Below are 20,650 nucleotides of genomic sequence, written 5' to 3'. Positions count from 1 at the left end.
ATTCTTCTTGACTATTTATTCTCCCGCTTCCAAATGCAATATCTGATATTATGTGCAATAATCCACCCATGCAATAGCTTTGATATGTTTACCGAAACTAGTGTGTAATGAAATGATTCATTGGTCTTGTTGTGTCATTAAACTTCTAATAGCCCACTGCTCACTTGATAATGTCTTCCTTGTATTCCTTGTATTCCTCTTTTTTGTAATTCTCTGTATTTTATCATGTAATTTCCTATGTTTCTCCTATAGACAGAGAGAAACGCACTCTTCTCTTCTCTTCTCTTCTCTTCTCTTCTCTTCTCTTCTCTTCTCTTCTAGCATCTGTTTAAAGCATTGTACATTTATTTATTCATTGTAAATGTATTTATTACATTTTCCATTAAAAGGAATAATAACTTCCAAAAACTTTGTGACATAAAATTGGCTACTAATCTCTTCCTGGATGATCATAGGGGTGTCACCTTATCTATTCACAGATGGAACACTGACACTTGCATGTGTTTCTTAAAAAGGGAGGGTTTAGTCAAATAGCGGTATGTTGAGAAAGACTTATGTATCAGTGCAAGGTGGCAGTCCAAAACCAATACTATGGACAACAGCTCACACGCACGCACGCACGCACGCACGCACGCACGCACGCACGCACGCACGCTCTCTCTCTCTCACTCACTCACTCACACACACACACACACACACACACACACACACACACACACACACACACACACACACACACACACACACACACACACACACACACACACACACACACAAACACACACACACACACACACACACACACACACACACACACACACACACACATTTTCAATATAACACTGTTTTTCCTGAAGCCCATGTAGCTGAATGTAGGTATAGATAGACCATCTGTCTGGGTCCCTGGTTTCCACCCCGGTCTATGTGTCCCTGAAGAAGACATTTGACCTCTTACTATACTCTACGGTCGTTGAATTAATGGTGCCCAATGCTCAGAGGATGGGTAAATGCAGAGGACTTTCCCTCTAATACCCCAAAGGAGTGGTTACCATATTATCACTTTGGGTGCCCTGTAGGTCAACATAAGTGTTTTTGTTCTTGGTGCCGGCGGCAACCGGGAGCCAGTGGGGGCAGCAGAAAAGTGAAAGACATGTTACAATTTTGGCTGGTTGAAGACCAGGCGTGCTGCTGCATTCTAGATCATTGTGAGCATGCAGGAGGCCAGTATAGAGGGACAACAGTCAAGTTTTGGCCTGGATAAGGAACTGGGCCGGCTCCTGGGCGAGGAAGGTCAACTCAGGACAACTGGCAACTGGACAACATACATTCTTGGCTAAAGAAAAAAGAAACCAAGGCACTCTTCTTTATAAATTAAAAACCTTTATTTGGTGGTGGCTAATTCATATCTGAATAATAAAATAAAAAATGGGACAACCAAATACCTGTTGCAACAGAAGCCACAGGGAGATTCCTATATGAAAATGGTGAGATCCCATGGGGTAGGATCATGTAAATTCGTTCATGCAAAGTGAAGTGCAGAATTGGGGGTACTTCAAAGATGCCAAGAATTACAGTTAACCCTTTCTGGAAGGGTTGCAGGCCTAATTAACATAATGCCATTGACGAGTATATTATTTTGTTCAAAAAACACGGTTCTACGCCATTGAAGAGTATGTCCGTCAGGTAGTATTTTCAATGTTTTATATTAAATTGCTGTTTTCCGCACCCCGGAGTTATGCAGGGACTCAGTTTCCCATGATGCTTCGGGAGATGACGTCATCCGCATATCCGGTTCTCCGTTCAGACCAATCTATCTGTCTTGCGTGTATCAAAACAGCATCCCGAATATACGGCACACATGATTATAGTAAATAGCCTATGTCATGATTGCTAGATCAGATTGTGTTTATAATATAACGCTGGCGTGCCTCCGTCATCTCCACCGAAAACAAGCGCTCCCCCCTTGTTGTTCCATTGTCGAAACCGGGATGCTGTTTTGATTCACGCATCTGTCTTACTCAAAGGACTTCAACAGGTTGTCTGGGACCCCTAGGGGGTCTTCATAGTTACTGCAGGGGGTCCTCCAAATCTTTGTGTGATAGAAACTTTTCTTCTCCTTTTATATATTAACCATATTCTGAGAACTTTAGCCAAGACGATCTACAAGCTGTAGTGTCGCCACCATAACAGCCGCTTGCTGAAACAATGCCCAAATTTGGAGATGAGCATGCTGACATCACTGATACTACACAGTGTCGCCACCATGCTAACAGCCGCATGCTGAAACAATATCCAAATTTGGAGATGAGCATGGTGACATCCACCATGGTAACAGCCGCAAGCTGAAACGATGCCCACATTTGGAGATGTTTGATGTCCGCCATCTGTCTGCATGCAGCCACATGCTGACGTCAATGTTGACTGTTTTGCCCAAAGGGCACCGGTCTGGGTTCTCCCGATATTACTTCTGAGACTCCTACATTCATTCCCTCATATACTGTGCATACTGTATACCCCCAGGCACAGCACTAGTGATAGCAAATATATATTTATCTAGGATTCTACTCCCAGATTGTATCGATCGTCAAAAGATGATATGGTTTCGATCATAATTAAACAACGACCGTAGCGGTAACTATTTAATTTTTGGGTGATCGTGGTCACGGCGTGACTTCCATGGGTCTTCAAAATAAGGTAAAATCAAAGAAAAACCCTGGCGGAGGCGAATGACTGAATTAATACCTGCCGATCATTGTGTTCAATTGAAATGAATTAAATAATGATATAATGGCCAGTGACCACTTCATAATGACTTGCCCTCATAATCCCCCTTTGCTTATACTAAGTGGAGTGACAATTTTCATGTCAGACTTGTGTGGATTAGTGTTGGGATTAGAGGATTAGAGCTATCGGGGCCACATATGGTGTGACTATTGTCATGACTGACAGCTGAACAATGTTTATGTCAAGTTTGGTGAAGATTGAAGTAACAGTGTTCCTGGGGCCCCTGGGGACCACACGTGTCCCCTGGTATGACTAATGTCATGGTAGACCCCTGAACAGTGTTGTTTGGTGCAAATTGGAGCAGAGGAGTCACGGTTTGGCTATTCTGATGGCAGACACCTGACCAGCATTTGTGCCATGTTTGCAATGCTGTGCCTGTGGCCTCTGCGGGCCCCTTACATGGCCCCTGGGAACCACATGTGGCCCCTGGTCTGACTATTGTCATGGCAGACCCATGAACAGTGTTTGTACCGGTGCAGCCTATTATAACATGCCTATTATAACATGTTTATATTATGATCGGGAAACCCTTTTTACAACTACACAGAATGACAGCCGCATGCACCTCCGGAAATGTTCTGGCAATCTACACACCCTCCCTCTCAACTCCCTTGTATATAGAGTCAGCCATTTATTTAAACTAAACTAAATACTCATCAGTGTAAAACAATAAATCTCCCATAAATCCATAAAGATACAGATAATTCTCTCTTAAGGGTGGAATAGAATGGAAATACAGATTGTCAGTATAAGTGCAGTGGCAATAAGAAGGAATGAGGAAAGTGAAGCCTTCTTCTGAGAAGCTCACCCAGCTGAAATCTCTGGACCACATAAAAAAGAGATGAGGAATTCTGCGTCCTCCCAAAACATCAGTCTTTGAGGAAAATGCAGTTAAGCCACAAGTGCATGCATGTGGACATCAACTGAACTGCATACATCTGATATATCACTCCACCAAAGGTATAGCTTTGCCTTTGACATTTATTTGTGTTTTCCCCTTTGACATGAAATAGGCATATAAACCTACATAATAAATAAATGAATGAAAAGGATTTGAGCCATTATAACTGAAATAAGTTGATGTCTCTCAGTGGTTTATATGACCATGCTCTTCTACACATGCAGATCATTGATTCCCATTTTTATATTAATAAATCAAGAGTTACAAATATTTCGCCACTCGGCTGGGCACAGCCCCGCACAGGGTCCAGGAAACATTTTTTGACTTTCAATATACTGAGTGTCCAAACAAAAAACTGCGCGGGTGCAGGTTCTTCTCATTTATTAAGTGTATTCATCACAGCCTGGTTTTGGTAATGCAAATAAAGGAACGGTAAAAACCATATAATCTCGCCAGCCCAACGTTGCCATATACCGATTCCTCCCTTGGCCTTGGCTTGTTGCACCTGTGTCCCTCAGTCTGTCTAGTGTCTTTGTCCCGTTGTGGGCGGGTTCACCATGGGGGGTGGGGTGCAGTGAGAAATTAGTTAGTTATAAAATGTATTATTTTTTATTTGTTACATATTATCTCTTTGATAATTACTTCAGTTTAAAATGCATCCGTCCCCACTGAAGGCATCAATCAACTCGGGTTATAGTTTCCTTTCGTTTTTTAAATTATATTCCATTCTATTGGCCTATATAGAGCATGCATGTTATTCGAGAGATTGTTTCGTTATTATTTTTGCATAAATTGATTGCAAAGGGACCCCAATGCAAACGAGGCTAACAGCTTTCTTGTGGTCTTTATCCTTGTATTCAATCAATCAATCAATCACCGTTTTTTTCTCCTTCTTTTTTTTTGGTTTGTAATATTGTATATTTCTATTTCATAGGTTGTTCTTCTAGTGCTGAATGTTGCAGACGAGAGAGGTTCAGATGTCAATGTAGCCTATATAGGCTATAATAGATCACCATATTAGGCCTAAAAGAATATTGCCCTCCCCCATATCTCCTTCACTACAACCCCCGATGAGCAGGCCGGGGTCTGAGGGGCCAGGCAGTGGGTCTACATGTGCGTGGGGGGACAGAGCAGAGGGACAAGACAAGTGAAAACGGAGGAAGTTACCTTGGCGTCTGTGACACAGAGGACCCCCACCTTCCCCGCCTCCTCCTCCTCCTCCTCCTCCTCCTCCTCCCCTGGTTTCAATGGGATGACAGGGAAAGAGAGACAGAGGCGACTGCTAACCTTTGGATGCCCCCAGTTTATAACGACCGCAATATAGCCCACTCTCCTCGCTACTTCCGACCTCCGCAAACCATAGATATGGAATGCGCGTGCGTATAAGGAGGGAGGAAGGAAGGATGAAGGGAATTAAGGAAGGGATTTTTAAGGAAATAATACGACATTATTTTGGTTCCTGATAATAATGATTTTTTACAGGATAATAGCTTAAAAATAATAATAATAATAATAATCATTATTATTATTTAGCCTATTATTTGTATTTTCGATTCAAATTGACAAATTCCATAATGATGTAGGCCTAAATTCACATTTTCTAGTCCCAAAATGTAGTATTTTCGTTACATTTAAGTTTGAAATTATAAGCAATAATTTTGACATTTATATACAGGCCTATATCTGATGGTGAGGTCACGTGGGGCCTTCTTAAAACTGCACATGGAATCTGCAAAAACGAACCTTTAATATAGCCTTCATGGCATGCTGATATGTTGCTTTGATTTCCACTGTCCACTTAGCATAGTTAGCTAGTAATTGTCACTTATGTTAATGAATAATGTAATACATTCACCTGCGCAAAAGTGTGCTTCCCGACCAAGACCCGTCGGCCTGTCAAATAGGCTGCCAGACAGTGCCTAAAATCAGCTGACTTGCATGGAAGGTATAAAAAGAAATAGGCCTATTTCATTTGGTTCGTTTAAAACTTGGCAAAATAATTTACGCCAAAAGAATTAAACCTTGCACTATATAGACCGACTCGATTGAATTGTGTGGTCATTGTATTCGCAGCGCGGATAGGTCTAGGCTGGCTGTCGGCTCATGACGGCGCGAGCATTTTTATTGTGATTTGTAACATTCGGGTGCCTTTGGTGGAAACCCTTTGAAATGCAGACAGGAGTCTTCATGCAAATAGACCCAAGATAGGGAAAAGAAAGGGGAGCGAGAATAGGCTACTGGGAACGAGAGGTGAGAGAGCGTGAGAACGATGGAAACTGGTTATTATAGATACTTGAACAGCAAGGTGAAAGGGGAGACTAGACGAGGAATTGAAATTGAGGAATATACATTTAATGAGAGGGGATCATGATTAGAAATAGAGAACGTAAGGCCAGTATAAAAGGCCTAACGACTAACGAGATAGGTAGGCCTACAGTAAGGGGGGAAGTGGGAGGAGAAGATAGAGGGGAGCGAGGGAGGGAAAGAGATATATGGAGGGAGGGAGATGAGTGCAATAAAATGCTCCACGTCACTAGCAACACTCTTAACTGGGGTTGACTGGGAGTAGAGCGCGTGCAGGTGTGGCTTTGGGGCAGGTATAGTCAGAGATAGAGAGAGAGAGAGAGAGAGAGAGAGAGAGAGACAGAGACAGAGACAGAGGGAGATAGATAGACTACTCTCACACTGACACACGCAAGAACCACTCGCACACAGCAAGTCACTAAGCCAGTCCCTGACAGTCAGACTCTGGGAGACAGAGAGTGAATAGAGACCAGAGGCACACTGGAGGCACACTATGCGCAGGGCGTCCCATCATCACCCGAAAGAAAGATGTACGTGAGCTACCTCTTGGACAAGGACTCCAGCAGCATGTACCACCACCAGAACCCAGTGTCACGGCACCCGAGCCTCAACATCAGCCCGCAGAACTTCGTCCCCACGCCGCCCCAGTACTCGGACTTCGCCAGCTACCACCACCACCACCACGTCCCCGGCATCAACCCCAACGACCCGCACTCGGGTCACCAGAACGGGGGCTGGAGCCCAGCGTACCCCCCTCCTCCGTCTCGGGACGACCCGTGGTCGTCGCACTACGGCCACCCGGGCACGGCCGGTGGCGTGCCCACCGCGTCCAACCCGGCCGGCGTCGGAGCGTCAGCGCTCGGCTTCAGTCCTCCGGACTTCCCCGGACAGCCTCCTCTTCTGCCCGCTTCCCTCAACCCCCAGGTCGGGCAGTTGTCTCCCAACTCGCCGCAAAGGAGAAACCCCTACGATTGGATCCGACGAAGCAGCGCGCCTCCCACCACCACAAGTAAGTGTCAATTATGTCATGTAATTGTGGGATGATTTATTGTTATTTCCCGGCAGTCAGATTGCTATTTGGTGGTGGACTTGACTTCTGCAGTGTCTCAAACAGGGTGCTGCCTTTGTAAGTTCCACAACTTAGAAGGGGTTGAGTGTCTTGCTCAAGGACACTTCGATTAATGCCGGGAAAATCCAATTCCAAAATATATGGTCCACAATTCCTGCAGTACACCAGAAGTAGGCTATACGTGCAGCAATATATTGTAAGATTGTGGTGGCCATGATGATATTCAAATGCTTTTCAGTGATGTCAGTTTTTGAATTGACATTTGCCTCATAATGGAGATAAAAAAGGAGTAGCCTCACTACAGCAAAGAGCAAAGTGTGTCCGTTCAGTGCGCACCTGTTAGCCATATAACATTGTGGATAGGCTTTACTGACACTCTGCTGTCTGACAGTATTGATTCATTTTCTATATAATAGCATAATGTAGGCCTAGGCCTTTAACCGATAAGCTATAGGCCTAGATATTGTGACCACGTTCATAATTGGAGATGTAGGGAATATTATGTGTGTGACTGTGAGTAGGCTAGCCTACACATGCACCACTGACCTTGGCCTGGATTTGTCAGATGTCTATAACAATAGCCTATCATGTCCCAAGGTGTTGAATTATTGTCATAAATAGAGCGCCTGGCTTAAGTCTAGTTTATAAGGGCAATTCATATACTTAATATAACGCAGGTCGTTTAATATGCAATAAAACAATATTTTAGATTGACGTTCTTAAGTGGGTAATAAATTCACTTTAATTGTCTTTTCCACACCATGCATTCTGTGATTGCTGACATGCAAGACAATAAAATCGTAAAAATGATCATAATAATAGCTATATAACATAATTTAACTTATCAATTTGTTTATTAGACCTGCTATAGCAGGTCTATTAAACAAATCGGTTTATCACTTATGTTATGAGCCTTAATTTAGGAGGCAGATGTAGGCTCATTTGTAATATCGTTTTTTGTCTAAAGGCGCTGGCTTTTGGCTCCCCGTCGGAAGTTGAGGATTTTGATTTGATTTTAATCGCAGGCCTGTTGCACGCTCTCTCTTTATACGAAAGCAAGCTAAATGTGACATAGCCTATTATTAAAATAATATATGCTATATGCAATATTAGGCTATTGGCCTAGCCGTATATAGACTAGGCCTACTGTTCAGAACTGCATAGAGCCTATACTGGATATTCGTATATGATTACTTGATTTGCAGTGGTGGAAAAAGTATACTCAAATGTTTTACTTAACTTGAGTAAAAGTAGCCTATCAATACTGCAATGTAGACATACTATGTTAAGAGTAGGCCTACATGTCAATTCAAAATATACTTGAGTAAAAGTACAAAAGTATTGGCATCAAAATGCAGGCCTATACTCATTATGCAGAAGGTCCTATTTTTATAGCCTATAACAATCTTTTGAAAATATCTACAAGCATCGCGTGTGGTATGCCCTGTCATGTAACTTAGCCCAATGTCCTCTCCGTTAGAAATACGACAGGGATCAAACGCATCGCTTCGTTTGAAGACGTTCGCCTGTACTGGTTTGATGCTGTTGTTATGTAAATGAGCGCTGTTGATATGACTCCGGGGCGCGTTGGGGATGCTTGTAGCTGGAGTTGTCCTTCTTTGTTTTCTTCTTGTCCCAAGGCGGAGACTACAAGATTGTTCCGATCACTTTGATGTGTTATCCCCGATGCCCCCCCTCTGACCCTTCTCCCTTCCCAGCGCAGTATTCATGCCTATACGTGCTTTTCTATATCTTTAAATATAGGCTACTAGGCTACTTTGCCCTGATTTTTTGAATTTCATAGGCGGCTACCAGGCATTTAATGTATACCGGACCTATTAGCTATTGACATCCTATTAAATATTTTCCTTTCCACAAAACACTTTTCAGTATTCCCCAAGAGCCAAGAACAAGGTCTGGGGAAAAACGTGTCCTTGATTTAGGCCAGGAAAGTTTAAAGAGATTTTTAAAGTCAGCATACAGCTATTCTTTCTTTCTTTCTTTCTTTCTTTCTTTCTTTCTTTCTTTCTTTTTTCTTTCAGTATCTTGGTAAACTCTCAGAAGTTCACATAATTGCTTGAAAAAACAAAAACAAAACAAAAATCAGTAAATACATCTGTATATGTTGGGAGCATCTCGGAGCATATCCATAGTATTATTGCCTGTTATGATGGGGTTAAATGTGCTGATTATGTTGTGTAAATCAAAGTAGGCCAGTTGGCTGATCATATTATATGGTGATTGCACCAATAACCCGGTTCTTGCAGACATTAGGCGGCCTTAGATGGCTGTCTTTCCTCCAAGCACTACATTTTATCATTGTTTTGTCTTTGAGAGCAGTTAGCAGCTCGAATATTGACTGGAATATTGACTATATATAGATATATAATTATATAGATATAGATATAGATATAGATATAGATATATACCGTAGACTCAGTCTTTGTTTGTTTTTTTATTCATTCTCCCAGGTCAGTTAAGAAAGTCTTGATAACATGTCAGTCAATACGGCTTCCATTTCAGCCCACTCTGAGCAGGAGGGTCTGTGCTGTGTCAACAACACAATAAAAAAAAAAAAGGTCATTAAGGAACATGTGTGCGAAAATAGCAGATCTACAAGCTCACAATGCATCTAGGCACTGTGACTGCTGTGAGCTTGATGATCTACTGTCGGCGTGCGTGCGTGCGTGCGTGCGTGCGTGCGTGTGTGTGTGTGTGTGTGCATGTCAGGATGTTCAGAGTGGAGCAGGTGTGAGGCGAGTTCCCTCCGCACACGCATCCCACACAGGACCCACCTCCCTGTCCCTGTGACCATGGATGGAGAAAAGTGTTTTTTGATTTACGGTCCTTCATTAGTGCAAGACTCCCCCTCTCTGAACCATTTATTTATTGACCAGTCGAGTCAATTAAGAACAGATTCTTAGTTGCAGTGATGATGAGCCCATGCAGTCTCTGTGTGCTTGTGGTTGAGACGTTCTGCCCCTGGCAAATGAGGCAGAAAACCTGGAGTTTTGACAGATGTTCTCTGAAACTAAAATGTTTGAGTTTAAATTCAGCGAGTGACAGATTAAATGAAGAGAGCAGTAATGTGTCTGCATGTGTGCATGTGTGTGCGCGTTCATGCGTGAATGCCTGCGTGCGTGCCTTCCTGCTGTGTGTGCGCACGTGAATACATACCCTCTCAGTACTTCATTCTGTAGCTGATCTTCAGGATGGATAGATGAATGCATTTGTGTGTGTGCGTAGATGGATGATTTTCTTGCTAATTACTCAATAAATTGTCTGCCTCGTTTTAAGCCAGGTATAGGTTTAATTGTGTGCATTATCTTTCTACACTCGCTAAGTGTGAACACAGTCCAGTGTTCACGACTCAGAGTGTTCAAATGGACCCAAATGGACCCGTAAGGGTGTATGTACATTTGTACCCTCTGAGTGCAGTGTGCACATCTTACATTTGTACACTCTCTGGCTGTACCTCTTATCTGCATGCAAATCCGTACCTGCAGGTGACGAGAATGTCTATTTGAATGTCAAACAGTTACATACAGGCAGGGAGGTTACAAAACTCCATTAAAAATGATTATGTGAGGGAGGACACGCAATGTGGCTAGTTTACAAGCATATAAACACCACGACTGTATGTGCTTCATCAACATATTTGTGTATTCAGGGTTGGTTTGATTTACCGTAGAGACTTTGAAGTACCATGGATTTATTACTCTTTAGTAACACTCCTACCAAGTCACAACATTACCCTGACCTCATGGTTTAGATTTCATCCTATAACCTACTGTTCTCTCTCTTTGTGCGCTGTAGATGGTAAAACACGGACCAAGGACAAGTACCGCGTGGTGTACACTGACCACCAGCGCTTGGAGCTGGAGAAGGAGTTCCACTACAGCCGATACATCACTATCAGGAGGAAGGCTGAGCTGGCCGCCTCGCTCAGTCTATCTGAGAGACAGGTAAATATCCACATAAATATATACATATATACACACACAGGGAAGCCAGAGGAACAGGTAAACACTACTGACCTGTTTCTCTTTTTTCCTGCTTTCCTTGTTCCTTACTGGGTGTTGTAAGACTCTTGTACCGGTATAATTGGCAAAGCAGGCAGACTACACAAGCAACAGTCACAACAGCAAAATGTAGGACACAGGTTTTCAAAGTGAGGTCTGGGGACCCCCAGGGTTCCTCGAGGGAGTTCTAAATGTACTGTTACATTCTGTAGAAAAGAAATTAAGAAAAGTAGTGACATGTTTTCAGGTCTCTAACTTTGTTCAAATGGAACCAAATAGTACACTCTCAGAGTTATGGTGGTCTTTGAAATTAAATAGTTTGAGAATCACTTTTATAGGAGAAGCAATTGGGAACTTAAATATCAATTATACTGACCCCACATTCCTTCTCTCTCTCTCAGGTGAAAATCTGGTTCCAGAATCGCAGGGCTAAGGAGAGGAAGGTGAACAAGAAGAAGCTGCAACAGCCTGCGTCCTCCACCACCACCCCAACTCCTCCCCATGGCAACCAAAACAACGGCAACGGCAGCAGCAGTAACGGAGGAGGCAGTCTACACGGCAACGGCAACAACGTGGCCATGGTGACGAGCAGCAGCGGCAGCAACGGGCTGGTGTCCCCCTCCTCTATGCCCATGAACATCAAAGAGGAGTACTGAGGAGGGGAGAGGAAGGGAAGGGAATCGATGAGGGGGGAAAGGACGGACACAGGGTTGCGAAGGGGAGGAAGAGGAGGACGGAGTGCAAAAGATGAAGGATGGACACAGACACAGGGCTGGAGAGAGATGGAGGTTGAGAGGGCAGTAGGGTTTTAATGGACAGAGAGAATGAGATGCCTCGAAAACACAGGGGGCATCTGGACTAAACCTGGACAAAGCTTCTCTCTTTACACTTTGTCCTTTAACAGCATCCGACCGTCAAAATGGAATATCGTGGCATGCGAAGGCTGTCTGCACTACCAAAATGTAAAAAACAAATTGAGATCACCGTTGATTGTCTACCGGCCAATCTGATTTCTCTACAATGGAGATTTAAAATATACTTGTCTCTCTTATACGGTACATGTGCCTACTGTATGAAAGTAGACAAGTGGAGGTTTACAAATATTTGTTTAGGCATGAAGTGAAAATCTATGTAGTTTGATGGTTATATAGACCTCTCTGACTTTGGTATGAAGAACTCTGGGGAAGCACCTGCTGTACAACCGAAGGCACAACTGGCTGAGGCCACCATCAAGATGCTTGCCTCACTCTTGGACACTCGCAGCTGGTTAGAACAGCCTCACTGATTATAATGAGATGTTTTTGCGTTTGACGCAGTTAGGACATAGTGTTATGGTCTGAAAAAAAGAAGAAACTGGACCCACTTGATAGAATTCCTCCCATTTGTGCCAATTTAAAAGACTCCTTGAAATATGATTGACATTAGTAAGAGACTTTGCATAGATGGAAACCTTCGCTAAAAACTATGACCAACAATGCTTCTTTTATCAGTTTTCTTGTTCCAAATAATGTTTTGTGATTATACTTTTGTTTTACGCAATATCTTCAAATACACCTGCCTGGTGTTGTGGTGATGGCCATTATCAAAGTTACCCCAAAGTTACACTCATAAAAGTGTCTGTTGAAAGTGTCAGCTGACAAAAAAAAAGTATTTTCTAAACAAAAAAGATTCTCCTGTGCTGCCAGGCAGGTTAAACCAAAGGTTTTCTGTTGTTGCTATGATCTTCACATCATCTGGTTCTATACTGCTGTCCTCCTCTCCTATCTCCAAACTAAATATACTGTACATTTTTCTGATTGCTTGCATCAAACTTTAATATGTGTATATTTTTCAAAATAATTTGTATTAAAAACAAAAAGCTTTATTGTAAAGATTGCTTGCAACTTAAATTTATTCATTTCAGTTTGAATGTAGTTTGACGATGCACGGCTGCTGTATAGGACTAACCATGCACAGCACACATGCACGGACACACACACACCAAACAAACAAACAAAACTTGAGCATCACTACACACACACAGTACATGCATGCGCACTTAGCCCACACACACACACACACACACACACACACACACACACACACACACACACACACACACACACACACACACACACACAGTCCTATTTGCCAATAGGGATGGGTATCGAGAACTGGTTCTTGTTGAGAACCGGTTCCCTGTGGATCGATTCCTTGGAATCGTTAGCCAAAGTCCTTAACGATTCCGCTATCGATGCCTGCATATGCACGATGACATCACACATGCGACGCGCTGCCTTGTTTTGTTAGTCCGCAGCCAACATGTTGTCTAAGCAGAGGCGTTCTAAAGTCTGACTGTATGTTTCACGCTTAATGTTCATGTTTTGATAATGAGGCCTCAGCTTTCCTAGTTCAGTTGTTACTCAAGCTCACTGCATGAACGGACAAGTCTCCCCGTTCTGTGTCCGAGCTAGAGTGCCCTAAAAAGTTTGTTTTGCAAGCCTGCCTCCCACGTTCTTACTACAAAACGGGCTACATGTCCAATGTGCTCCGTGTTGCTAAATGCTCCCCTATAAATCGTGTAAATCCGTTGATCCAAACTGTAGAAGACCGTGCTTCTGCTAGCTGTGGACAGCAGCAGCTCCGCAAGCAGAGAATGTTAGAGGGGCAGGGGCTGAAATATCTAAAAGGGCCTTTTGGTGAAAATATTTTCTTTACTTGCATTAATGCATGCAAGGTCTCGAGGGCACTTTCTAACAGAGGATAAAGGGCAGGGGCTCAAGCCCCCTTTGATGTCTATGTGTGCACATGCCTGGGCTACAAAAATGACATTGTGCCTTCACGTTCTGAGCACTGCAAAAACGGGACGTTGGATTGAGCATGCTGTAAAAAAATAATATATATATATATATATATATATATATATATATATATATATATATATATATATATATATATTAAAAACTACAAAAAGAAGAAAATGACAGGAGGAGAATAAGGAGATAGAAAGAAAAGACCATTGGCCACTATTTCTGACCAGCCCCCAGCATGGCGAGGAGGCTGAGAATCGATAAGGAATCGGATCGATAAGCAGAACCGGAATCGGAATCGCTAAAATCTTAACGATACCCATCCCTATTTGCCAATAGAGGTAACTGTTAAGGTGTGGCGTTCAAAGGGTGAGCAGAGGCTCAGTGGGCAAACAGAATGTAGGATCACGCTATCTACTCTTGCGCCTAGTTGCAGGTGCATGTGCGTGTGTGCGTGTGTGCGTGTGTGTGTGTGTGTGTGTGTGTGTGTGTGTGTGTGTGTGTGTGTGTGTTCAATGAGCCGATATAGACAAGACACTATGGATAAAGTTGTTTGGCTTTCATTTCAGTAGATTTCAAGCTGGTAAGCATCAACTTCGGGGTGAGATGTTGAGTAAACCTTAACACTTTAGGTGCATGAAAATGAATATGATATGGTTTGAAGAACTTCAGGGGTCATGAGCCAAATGGTAATTACCCTGGCCTCTTGGTCATTTGAGAACTGACACACAAACACACACACACACACACACACACACACACACACACACACACACACACACACACACACACACACACACACACACACACACACATCCCCCAGTGAGAGTAAGTGCATGTGCGTGCGTACGTGCATCCAAGTGTTCATCCGTGTGTTTGTGAGTCATTCCTGAGACCTTTGTCCTTCAGGGTCCATTTCGCCTACAAAACAGCCCTATCTGTACATAGATAGAGCCTATCAGTGGCCCTGTTGGCGCACGCACGCGCGCGCGTGTGTGTGTGTGTGTGTGTGTGTGTGTGTGTGTGTGTGTGTGTGTGTGTGTGTGTGTGTGTGTGAGTGTGTGTGTGTGTGTGTGTGTGTGTGTGTGTGTGTGTGTGTGTGTGTCTGTGTGTGTGTGTGTGTGTGTGTGTGTGTGTGTGTGTGTGTATGTGTGTGTGTGTGTGTGTGTGTGCGCGTGTGTGCGTGTGTGCGTGTGTGTGCGCGACAGAGGCCCATCTTGAACTTGAGGTCATAATAAGTGAGGTCTATCCACTATCCATCCATCGCAGAATTAAAGCAAAGAATGAACATAAAGACAGTTACTGGCTTCGCCTCAGGGCTGGATTAACCATTGGGCCGCATGGTCATTGACAATTGACTCAAATTAAATGTATACTAAATGTTAATTAAAAATCAAATGTGTGGGCCCCTCCTCTGTTGTCTACAGGTGCTTTCTTGGCCCATGGCTTAAAATCTGAGCTGGGTAGTGTGCGTCGGGAGGGAGGGGGGGTTATGGTGGAGGGAGGGGGGCCCTAAAAAATTATCGGCCAGGGGCCCTAGCGGGGGTTAATCCATCCATGCTTCGGCTATTAACTTATTAAACATGCCAGAGATCTTCTCTCACAGTAATTTTAACTATAAGTCTTTCAATAAACAAGGCTACTTTTATCTTTACCTTGCCTGTTAAAATTATTGACAAACAGAGAAGGGAAATGTTGTCAATGGCAACAACCTACCACACACACACACACACACACACACACACACACACACACACACACACACACACACACACACACCGCATCACCTTTCTCTTGCTTGGCCGTTCACTGGCAGCCTCATTTTTAGGTAAACAGAAAGTAATCAGTCAACACAACCGCGGGGCTGCTCTGTCCCTGCTCCTTAACTATCATAAAGTTTATTAGGGCTGCATGCTGTAAAAATGGTTTCACCACAGAGACACAGATATGTTTGTTGAGGAGGCGTGATGTTAACTCTCAGATAGCAGCGGTAGGCCGGAGCCACCGAGAAAGACACTTTCTATCGTATTATGATGGATGTTATTATGTGGTAGGACTACGTGTCCTTACATAGAATGTTTAGGCTCACAAGCCATGATTGTAAAATTTATGATAACAAAATAAATTACAAAACCAAAGTTAGTGATTTCCATATTATCACAAAAGTCAATTTTGTTTAAACTTTAATAACTGAAAATAGAAAAAATCACACCCGTGTGAAGTGGAGCTGTGTGTGTGTGTGTGTGTGTGTGTGTGTGTGTGTGTGTGTGTGTGTAGATCATGTGTACCGATTTTTGTGACATTTGAAGAAAATATGTAGGAAAAGGAGCAAAAAGTGTGTTTTGGAGAAAATTCAAGATGGCGGAAAATCTATCCTGGCGCAAATGGGCGTGGCCTATATGGGGAGATGCGTCTTGACCCAAGGAATCCAGGGAAAAAAGAATTTTAATTTTCCGATCTACGGTTCAAGAGTTACGGGGCAAAACGTGAAGTGGGCCGTTATAGCGCCACCATGAGGCCGAGTGATGTAATTATTTTTCGATTCATTCTTAAAATCATTATGAATCTCCTCTCCGAGGTTTGAAACTGTAGCTCCTATGGTTTACGAGAGAAAAATACTTGAAAGTGATTTCTTGCATTGTCCCATTATAAGTCAATGGGGACAATTAAGTGTCGTTTTTTGCCGATTACGTCGGCATGGTAAGGTAATAGAACACCATTCTCGGCCGAGCCGCACATTTTGATGTATATATTGCGCGAGTGGCGTAAATGGTGCGGCACTAGTTACGCGCCGAAGTCAGGCTACATACACACAGACACACAGACAGACAGACAGACACACACACACACAGACCCACACAGCCACGTATAGGGAGCTGCACACAGCTCCAAAAACCTTTCACAATGATTACTGATAGTGATGCACAGCATGTTGCAATCTCCTGTCTGTGTGTATTTGTCTGTCCGTCTGAGACCAAAATATCTAGGGAACAGATGAGCAGAATATTATGAAACTTGGAAGCCTGTTGGCTGGCCTAAAGAGAGGATTAACTTTTGGATCAAAAAGATCAAAAGTCATGTTCAGAATTTAGGTCAAGCGGAAAATTATATCGGCCATTACTCAGGAATGGAAAGGTTTTCAGCTTTTATGTACCCCACTTCTTTAGAAAAAGTGATGGTGAAGGTACAGTATTGCTATTGCCGTTACATCATGCATGCTACCACTGAAACCTACAGTGGGCAAACTCTATCTATGTAGGCTATGTGTAGATACACAGTTTGCGTATTTGAGCAGTGCTTGTGCCGTTCTGTGGGGCGGGCAGCCATTATAGGCACACCCAGAATTGTATTGAGCTCCACAACAAAATGGCCGACCGGGAAACAACCCTTCTGTGCCTGAGACTTTCTAATGACAGGAAAGGAAAAAAGACTAAAGGTGGGCTTCGCATACCTAACTGGGAAACATAGTGTCAAGATGTATGTTGAGCCATGATGGTCTTTCCTAGAGGTTCAGAAAAAGTCATTACTGTCCGACTTGGCATTCCTTCATCGGTAATACGTTTACAGCCAATCAAATTATGTTTATATCATCTCTGTCAATAGACCCAATAATTAGGGCAAATAAAAGAAAAGAAAACAAAGTGAGCAAATAACTCTTGCCGCCGTCCATAAACCCGCCACGGAAAGCGAGCCGACGGCCATTCGAGCTCATTGGACTTATACAGCTTCATGTTTATGGGCCAGTTTTACCATAAACTTTCATTTACAATATACTTACTGCCCCCTAATACCCCCTGTATTGGCCAGATTGATTGTGAATAAACAGTGGAGTTGTAAAGGAACGGTAGCACGCTATAAAGAACAGATAATACTAAAGCACGGAATGAGACCTTCTCATTGTCGACTACTGGTATTCCACCAGTTCTAGAATACCATCAAGCATTCTAGATTTCTATTCCATTGCACGTCTTCAACACACAATGTGTGTGTGTGTGTGTGTGTGTGTGTGTGTGTGTGTGTGTGTGTGTGTGTGTGCACGCGCGTGTGTGCGTGTGTGTGTGTGTGTGTGTGTGTGTGTGTGTGTGTGTGTGTGTAAAAATATTAATTAAAAAAAAATGATATATATATATATATATATATATATATATATATACAGTAAACACACACACGCACGCACGCACACACACACACACACACACACACACACACACACACACACACACACACACACACACACACACACACACACACACACACACACGCTTCAATTGTTGTGATTTGCACAGGGGGATCTGAGAAAAAGAGTCATAAATCATCAATTTTAAGACCTTTCTCTCTGCCTACTGTATATGACACCAATTTCAGATGTAGAAGATGCCATTTCAGGAGAATTTTATGAACAGTCTGATTGCCTTCTATCAGTCAGACACTGATTGTACTTTGTTATTGTCTTTAATTACTACTTGCCATATACAGCCCTATTAGCCTACATCACACACACACACACACACACACACACACACACACACACACACACACACACACACACGTGCGAGGGAAGTTGTCATTGCCCTACTGTTGTCACCACTATGTTGGTCTGTTTAAATATAACTGCTCAGGGCTTACATTATTTCTTGAGTAAAAGTATCAATAGCACCATGTAGAAATACTCTGTTACAGTCTGGTATTCAAACCTTTTTGTTTTTTTATGATTTTATTGATATGACAGTAGACTGACAGGAAATGGGGAGAGAGATGGGGAGTTAAACGCAGCAAAGGTCGTCGGATCGGGAATCGAACACCCTGCAACCCGCTGTCAGGCATCACAGCCTATGTGGTATGCGCCTGGACCAGTAGGCCAGCGGGTGCCCCCTGGTATTCAAACTTTACTTTAGTAAAAGTACAAAAGTATTGGCGTCGAAATATACATAAGTACTTAAAGTAAAAGTAGGCTACTCATTATGCAATATCCCATATATTCACATGTTTCTAAGTGTATCTACGCGCTTGTAGATCAGCTGTCTTCAAATAGCCATGGCTGAAGTGGTTAATGTATGTTTTACAAAGTAACTAGTTCAAATAATTGTAGGAGTAAAAGTAAAAGGAGAAAATTGGAAATAAAGTAAAAATACAACAAATGGTACACAACTACAGTACTTGAGTTACTTGAGGCTCCCAGTAGACCTATTCTTTCAGAAGAACAACTTTGTTGACACCAAATATCATCTGGCACCAGGTACAGACCGCCAAGAAGGAGAAGAAAGACCTGCATGTAGTTTTCTTAGATCTTGCCAATGCCTTCGTGTCAGCCTCATTAGAGTTTGTGGACAGTGTTCAACTTCGTCCCAGAAAGGCATCACAAGGCTGTATCAATTCTGGAACATACAGGCTATAAGTTTATCATTCAATATTTCAAAGAATATGTCAATATCATCCATGGGTTTTGTATCTTATACAATTTAAGCATTTAGTAGACTCTCTTAATCCAGAGCATTTACAATAAGCAAGGACAGCACAAGGCAATTCATCAAATGCATAGCAAATACAGAATAATAACCAATATGATTTCCCAAAGTGAGCTTAAACAGCTACAGCATTTAACTGAAGTAGGAGACACTTATTTCAAACAACTTCATTTCAATTTACTTTAACTTTTAATCTTAATCACTTTAAGTCAGGATTTTAAGAGGTTCATGTTTCAAAGGACATCATGTTTAGAAACAGATGACATCATTTTAATGTCAAATAAGTATTTGTGTGCGCAGGTGTTTGTGTGTGTGTGTGTGTGTGTGTGTGTGTGTGTGTGTGTGTGTGTGTGTGTGTGTGTGCGTGCGTGCGTGCGTGCGTGTGACGTTGTCATGGGACAGAGCCTAAATGTATTATCCGTAAGTTGAAAGTTGCACTTTTGTCTACACACCTTTCCCCTCCTGAGCAATTAACCTTTGCTTTGTTGATAATCCTCGAGGGTTACAACATGCACAAGTAGCCTACCCTGATTCTGCTCCAAGTTCATGTTTGGCAAGTGTCGGGAAAAAAGATAGGTGTCTCTTCCCGGAGTCACCCCTCCCCCCATAGAATTAGAATGGGTAGAACAGGCATTCATCTGAACTTGAATCGTCATTTATTAAAACACTCTTACAGGTCATGTCCATTTTTATTCATGAAGTGCATTTCAGAAACAGGATTGTCTCAGTGCTTAACAACAAGCACGGAACATAGCTTACCAAAAGAAATCCTGGAAGATTCTGAAATTCTGTTCGCAACATAGATGATAAATATAATCACACATACATTACCAACTAATTAAAAGAAAAACACAAAAAGTTGAAAACACTTGATTTTTCTTTTGTTGCTCAAGTGCATGAGCTTTGAACAAGAGGGAGAGTGGGTCTGTCTCCATGCCACATCATTTGGCTCAGCATTAAAGGTGGCCGTATTCCCATAGTGATTGTGAACTTTCTAATTTTCTGAGTCTCACACTGTGTCCATGAAACATTAAACAATGATATTCTCCATCAAGCACAAGCAGGTCACCAGAGAGCACATACTCTCTGTCTGTTCTTGTTCTGTGTTTCCAGCCCTTCTGCCCCATATGCTGTTAAACATGGTCAATGGTTAACCAATGAAAAGCAAAAGGAAGTCATTAAATGCCATTGTTCTACTGTCCATTGCCAATGTTTAGGGACTGTGCCTCCTTCTCATAATTCTCTTTATCAGCTAGGGGTCCCTTTTGACATGAAGTGCCATGTTTCTATTTTCTTGATAGTCATGTGTGCCATAT

At 42.6% G+C, this 20,650-nt stretch overlaps 1 protein-coding gene across 1 annotated transcript; it reads left to right on the top strand.

Annotated features, from left to right (window-relative positions):
* Window positions 1-6,517: 6,517 nt before the first annotated feature.
* On the top strand, window positions 6,518-11,736 carry cdx1b (caudal type homeobox 1 b; the record flags this gene model as incomplete). Its single annotated transcript, XM_080748987.1, has 3 exons — window positions 6,518-6,998; window positions 10,875-11,023; window positions 11,482-11,736. The coding sequence occupies 3 exons, from the start codon at window positions 6,518-6,520 to the stop codon at window positions 11,734-11,736; spliced, it is 885 nt and encodes a 294-aa protein (XP_080605113.1).
* Window positions 11,737-20,650: the final 8,914 nt, after the last annotated feature.

This window comes from Nannobrachium achirus (genome assembly GCF_963921795.1).
Source record: "Nannobrachium achirus genome assembly, chromosome: 19".
NCBI classification, from domain to species: domain Eukaryota; kingdom Metazoa; phylum Chordata; class Actinopteri; order Myctophiformes; family Myctophidae; genus Nannobrachium; species Nannobrachium achirus.
Note: the sequence above shows the minus strand (reverse complement) of the source record. Positions and strands in the feature narration are given on the sequence as shown.